At 50.8% G+C, this 6431-nt stretch overlaps 1 protein-coding gene across 1 annotated transcript in view; it reads left to right on the forward strand.

The window, feature by feature from the left end:
• GFI1 (growth factor independent 1 transcriptional repressor) overlaps positions 1-5246 on the forward strand; it is an 11681-nt gene extending 6435 nt beyond the window's left edge. Inside the window, exons 4-7 of the mRNA XM_044674339.1 lie at positions 60-193; positions 310-447; positions 1819-1984; positions 5068-5246. Of these exons, the coding sequence (XP_044530274.1) occupies positions 60-193; positions 310-447; positions 1819-1984; positions 5068-5246 (617 nt within the window). The remainder of the gene's footprint in view (positions 1-59; positions 194-309; positions 448-1818; positions 1985-5067) is intronic.
• The last annotated feature ends 1185 nt before the right edge of the window (positions 5247-6431 follow it).

Raw genomic sequence — 6431 nt, forward strand, 5'->3', positions numbered from 1 at the left:
CTACAGGGACTTTGGTTCGGCCGCAGCAGCGGCGGCGGCAGCGGCGGCGGCGGCGGCCCGCTTGTACGAGCGCCCATCGCCAGCGGGCGGCCTCTACTCCGACAAGGGCTCGGGCCTCAAGGTGGAGTCCGAGTTGCTGTGCACGCGCCTCCTGCTCAACAATGGCTCCTACAAGTGTATCAAGTGCAGCAAGGTGAGCTGGGCCCCAGCCCAACCCAGGACCCTCTCCCCCGCGGGGCCGTACCCCCTCTGCCCCCTCCACCCCTCCTGCCTCTCAGCCTCCGTCTCCCCTTCCCCCATGCGCCCTAGGTGTTCTCCACCCCCCATGGCCTCGAGGTGCACGTGCGCAGATCCCACAGCGGAACGAGACCCTTCGCGTGCGAGATGTGCGGGAAGACCTTTGGGCACGCGGTGAGCCTGGAGCAACACAAGGCAGTGCATTCGCAGGTAAGCGCCAAGCCCTTGACTGCGACGAGGCGGGCTCCAGGTGCCCCATCCTGGTCCGCAGGGCTCTGGAAGAACTGTTTTCCCTCCTACTTTTCTCTGACCTTATATATTTATTGGCTGTGTGTGTGACCCTAGACAAGTCATTTCACTCTTCTGTGTCCCGGGCCCAACTCTCTAAGACCATGAGCGGCAGAGCAGGTGACGTCTGCTTTGATAGAGGGAATTTCCAAAGTCAGTGAACTACAGATCCTCCCTCCCTCTCCCTCCCCAAAGCCTCAAATCCTACTCATCACTTTGGTTTCCTTTCCTTGGACTTGGCTGCTCCCACTCTCATTAACCTTTGCCTCTTGATCATTATCCTTTTCCCCAAATGGCCCCTGGCCACACTCCCAGTTGGGGATGAAAAAGGAAAGCCCGGGGCTCCCTGCCCGCCCCCACCCCCCAAAAAAAATTCCTTTTGCCCATTGAAGGATCGAGTGGATCCTGGATCACACAATTGCCCTGCGCACTTAGTTAAAAAGACTTGTCTGGGGGTGTTCAGAGGCTGGAGATAGAAGGTGAAATCCATAGCTGACACCCCCTCGTTTTACAAATGAAAGAACGGAGGCCCACTTTAATGACTTGGTCAAGGTCTCACAGAAGTGAAGTTCGGAGGAGGCAGTTGAGGAAGAATCCTCTGACTTCAGAGCTGCTCATTCTTTCCGCTGTAACACCACGAGTCTTAGTTGACTAAGAGTTGGGAAACTTTGAAAAGTTTGCTGGGGAGAGAGGAAGGGAGATGTGTGTAAATGGGTGTAAGAAACTGGGGTGGGGAGATTTTGTGTTCAGAGTGGCCCGAAGGGTTTCTGTAGAAGAAGGTGTTCAGGGGGAGGGTGGAAAAGAACTGTAATATGGGTCAGAGACAATGAGGTGAGTGGCAAGGGAGGGAAACTTGTGGCCTGGAGAGGAACGGGGAATTGTGGGAGATGCTCTTGTGTATGAAGGGGTTTTGTGTTCTGATTTATTTTATTTATTTATTTTTTGTATTCTGTGTATTGATTTAGTGAGGGAGTCCAGGGCATGCCTTGTGCCAGCTTGGGTTAACTTCATGAGGATTCAGCAAGTCAAGAAGGCTTCTGTGCCTTTGGGGGGGGGGGCACTGGGTAGGGAGCAGAGATAAACAATGCTGAAACAGTCCCTGATCTCTAGGAACCTCCATGAGCTCTGAGTTCCCGGGATCTTAGGAGCCCAGCTGCTGACACTATCTTGGGGGAAAGGGAGATGGTACAAAAGGCCACCCTTGATTCCTTATCTGGTGAAGGGTGACAAGGTGGGGCGAGCAGGAGGGGGCAGCTAAGTAGACACCGAAAATCTCTCTCTCTCTCTCTGCAGGAACGGAGCTTCGATTGTAAGATCTGTGGCAAAAGTTTCAAGAGGTCCTCCACGCTCTCCACTCACCTGCTCATCCACTCAGACACCAGACCCTACCCCTGCCAGTATTGTGGGAAGAGATTCCACCAGAAATCGGACATGAAGAAACACACCTTCATCCACACAGGTGAACATCCCCGGGACCGCACCGCAGGCAGCCCAGCTCCCTCCACTCCCCTTCCTTTCTTGTGCCCTTTCTCTGGCTGTGCTCCTTCCCCTCCCCTGGGGAGCAGCATATCCTTCTCTTGCTTTCTATTGCACAAGCCCCTGGCCTTAAAGGGGGCTGAGCCGGCCCAGGAGGTGGATTTGGATAAAGCCAGTTGAGGAAAGAGGCTGGAGGGAAAATGAATGATTCTACAGATCTGTCCCTTTAACAGCCTCGGGCCCCAGTTTATGTAGGAAAGGGCACAGATTGGTTGTGGCTCGGATCTGGGTCCTCTGAGATTCTGGTCATGTTATGTTACAGCTCCTCCATCCCTAGGAAGAAGAGATCTTTTATTTTATTTTTTTTTAACCCTTACCTTCTGTCTTAGAACCAATACTGTGTATTGGCTCCAAGATAGAAGAGTGGTAAGGGTAGGCAATGGGGGTCAAGTGACTTGCCCAGGGTCACATGTCTAAGATGTGTCTGAGGCCATATTTGAACCCAAGACCTCCCATCCCTAGGCCTGGCTCTTCATCCACTGAGCCACCCAGCTGCCCCTGAGATCTTTTATTCTTGTCCATCTCTCCCAGTGCCCCTCCTCCAATCACTGCTGCCAGCTCCAGAGTTTGGGCTTGAGCTTCAGTTTAGAGGGTTTCACTTTGCCTCTTCAGGGGAGTCACTGCTAACAAGCAGCGACCTCCCCCGGCTTTGCTACCCTTGTTGGAGAGGGAATGTTGTCTCTTCTCTTGCCTGCTTGGTCTTCTCTCAAAACTTACCTGTCCTGTGGCCCATCCCTTCACAATACGGTAGTAAACCATTCTCTAAACTGCTGGGTTTAAGGAACCAGCGCCTGGATAATATTAGCATCAGCCTTCCAGATACCACTTATGGCTGGACTGGGAGCCTTCGATGCCTTCACTGCAAGGGATGAATAACAGAGATTTGGGGCACCTGGGGGGGGGAGTAATCTCCGGGAGGCCTCTTGGGGATCTTTCAATCACATCTGAGGTGGCCACCACACATCAGGTGGTCTCATTTGTGGCTTTCACTTTGAATACTGACAAACAGGTGCTCGTTAAGGGACCCCCCCCCCCAAGGAATCTGTAAAGCCAGATGAAGTGTGACAAGTAGAGAGAATGAAGCCAACATAGAAACCCCCATGGTTACAAACATCTCGAAGCCTCTTTCAAGAGACTTCCATTCCAGGCGTGTCTCTACTGCCTAGGTCAGTAAGCTGTTAGGCAAGTCGTTTCCCTTCTCTGGCGGTCAGGGGTCTCATCTGGAAAATAACAGGCTTGGACCAGGCAGTCTCTTCTGGACCAAGATTCTGAGTATATGAGTGTAGAGAGGAAGTGATGCACAGGCCAGCACGCTGGGCTCTGGAGAGGCCGGGAAAGCAGCAGGTGTTTGGAGCAGCAGTGTCAAAAGGAAGGAGAGCTGAGGTCCTGGAGAAGGCGACTCACGTTTTATCTAGGGCAGCCTTGGACTAAAGCAGGCATGGAAAAACGCGTATACAAATCTCTGGCATTTGCTCATTCACTAAATAATGCAGGAGCTCCTTTCTAGTGGAGAGAAAGCCGGTGGGCTCTATTGTTTGCTTGTTGCTTAATTAATAAACGATGGTAAAAATGGGCCACTTTCTAAAAAAATCCCATTACCTAGCTCAGGGGGGAAAGGTTCAAATATGGTGGCATAGACTCTTATCTCTCTCTCTCTCTCTCTCTTTTTAAACCCTTAACTCCTGTGTATTGGCTCTTGGTGGAAGAGTGGTAAGGGTGGGCCAATGGGGGTCAAGTGACTTGCCCAGGGTCACACAGCTGGGAAGTGTCTGAGGCCAGATTTGAACCTAGGACCTTCCATCTCTAGGCCTGGCTCTCAATCCACTGAGCAACCCAGCTGCCCCTCCTTAGACTTTCTAGCTCTGTGACCTGGGGCTAGTCATTTAACCTCTTTCAGCTTCAGTTTCCTAATCTGTAAAATGGGGATGATAACATTTGCCTCCCAGCCTTGTAGTGAAGCTCAAATGAGTTATTTGTAAAGTACTTTGCAAACCTTAAGGCGCTCTATAAGACCTACTTATTAATCCTACACTTTAATGCCAATTTTTATTCATCCCAGTTTACCCTTTGTCTGGCAACTTGTTAAACTCTGGGGATATAAAAAGAGATTAAAAGAAATAATATGATCATTGCTATGAACCTTCATTTAACCTCTTTTTTTTTTAAATCCTTACCTTCCATCTTAGAATTAATACAATGTTTTGGTTCTAAGACAGAAGAGCAATAAGGACTAGTTAAATGACTGCCCAGGGTCACACAGCTAAGAAGTGTACTGAGCTACCTAGCTTCCCCCACACTTAACCTCTTTAAAAAAAAAAAAAAACAACAAAACCACTTTCTCTTCCATCTTAGAATCAATACTGTTTTGGTTTGAAGGCAGAAGAATGGTAAGGGATAAGCAATGGGAGTTAAGTGACTTGCTCAGGGTCAGACAGCTAGGAAGTATCTGAGGTCAGCTTTGAACCCAGGATCTTCCATCTATAACCCTGGCTCTCAATCCACTGAGCCACCTAGCTACCTCCCACCTAACTTCTTTTTGTGCCTAACGATGCCCTTGTCCAGTTAAAAACTTTTCCTAGAAGAGTCAGAGGAACCAGAGAAACAGCCGGTTAGAAACAGTGAGCCCTCCTCTGCTCTCAGGTTGTCCTATTTTTTGCTCTCTTTGACAGTGGGAGCTCCTTACTGGGATAGATATTAGAGGGCAGTACTCTTCTTTTCCCATACTTCAACAGCCTATTTCAAACCTGGGTTTGGAGTATCCCTGTGATGGCACGTGTCAGGCCACTGGCACCCCTTACCGCACTTTGCCCAGGAAGATGACTAGGTTGGTACCTAGATTCACGGATCCACAAATTTGGTCTTGGTCTTCTGGGTTAAGCCATAGGCATATGCGAAAGGTAGTTGCCGCAAGGTCTCGGGGCAGATTTGCCCTGGCCTTGCTTCATAGAACAGATTGGTTTTCGTGGCCAGCTCCATCCTTTGACTCTGACCCTCCCGTCTTTGCAGGTGAGAAGCCCCACAAGTGCCAGGTGTGTGGGAAAGCCTTCAGCCAGAGCTCGAATCTCATCACTCACAGCCGGAAGCACACTGGCTTTAAACCCTTTGGCTGCGACCTGTGTGGGAAAGGCTTCCAGCGAAAGGTGGATCTCCGGAGGCACAGGGAGACACAGCATGGGCTTAAATGAGTTCAAGTCGGGATGCGGAAGCATCAGTCAACACTATTGGGAACAGACCCTCCTCCTTTTCTGCCTCCACCTTCCCCAGGCCCCTGCGTCCCACCTCGAGCCCTCAGCTTCTACTTCTCCCACAGCCCGGAGATCTAACGACGGCTGCTTCCTTCTCTCGAGGACCCAGAAGGTACTTCTGCAGCTTTTTGCAATATTTCAGCCCCCAGTGGAAGCTGAAGGACTCATGTTTTTGGAAACACTGGACAAGCTTGTATTCCTGAAACTCAAGCAGGAAGCCGACAAATTCAGCCGCCCCCTGCCTCTGCCCACCCCATAAACGGCCAGATCCTTCCGGCGGGCAAAGAAGCCCTCCGGCTAGAATCCGCGCGGATCCCTCCGCCCTCCCCGGATCCTTTGCCTAATTTTTGAATTACAGAAGGATACACCGCTTACGAAGGGAAAGGATTTGAATAGTTTTTAAGGAAACGCGAACCGGCCGACTTTTTCCTTGAAGGAGTTTTTCCCAAGCTCCATTTCCTTTCAAGGCATTAAAAACTATCTAGAAGCCCAGGAAATGGCCCTCTGGCCCCCTGAAGACTGGCTCCCACGTGGAAAGGGTGGCGACTCTGGGCTACTTCTAAAGCCGCCCGCTTTCCCGAGAGATTCCTGGCAGGCTAGGCAGGAAACGAGGAAGAAGGCACGGATGGCGTTTGGGGGAAAGAAGTTTGAGTGTTTCCCCCCAGGAAATGACCGGCCCAAGGATTCTACCCAAGAAGGCGAAAGAACTGTGTCCTGCTATTAGCGAACCGTCTGCCGAACCAATCTCTACTGGGCACCTGCTCTCTTGGAGATGCTGAGCTGAGAGGAGCCGTCCAAAGGCCCGGCTCTCAGTGATGGCCCTTGGAGAGGCCGTGGCGCGGAGGCCGCGGCACCACTTACTGCCTTTTCTAGAGAGGCTGGACCGCAGCTGAAAGGCTGTTGCCAGGACCTGTTGGCACTGGGTTTTGTTTTTTGATTCTGAAGCCCGTCTTTGTTAAAACCTCGGAATCTTCAGGCAAGTGTGACCCGTGGCCTCTGCCTTTCCTTCCAGAAGAATGGGGTGTTTCCTTTGATATGCTTTGTCGGTGTCTGTAGATGTTGTGGAGTGGATTGTGTTTATTAATGCATATTTATTAGAGCAACATTTTAAATTAATAAAGTATT

The sequence above is a fragment of the Gracilinanus agilis genome, chromosome 4 (assembly GCF_016433145.1).
Source record: "Gracilinanus agilis isolate LMUSP501 chromosome 4, AgileGrace, whole genome shotgun sequence".
Lineage (NCBI taxonomy): Eukaryota > Metazoa > Chordata > Mammalia > Didelphimorphia > Didelphidae > Gracilinanus > Gracilinanus agilis.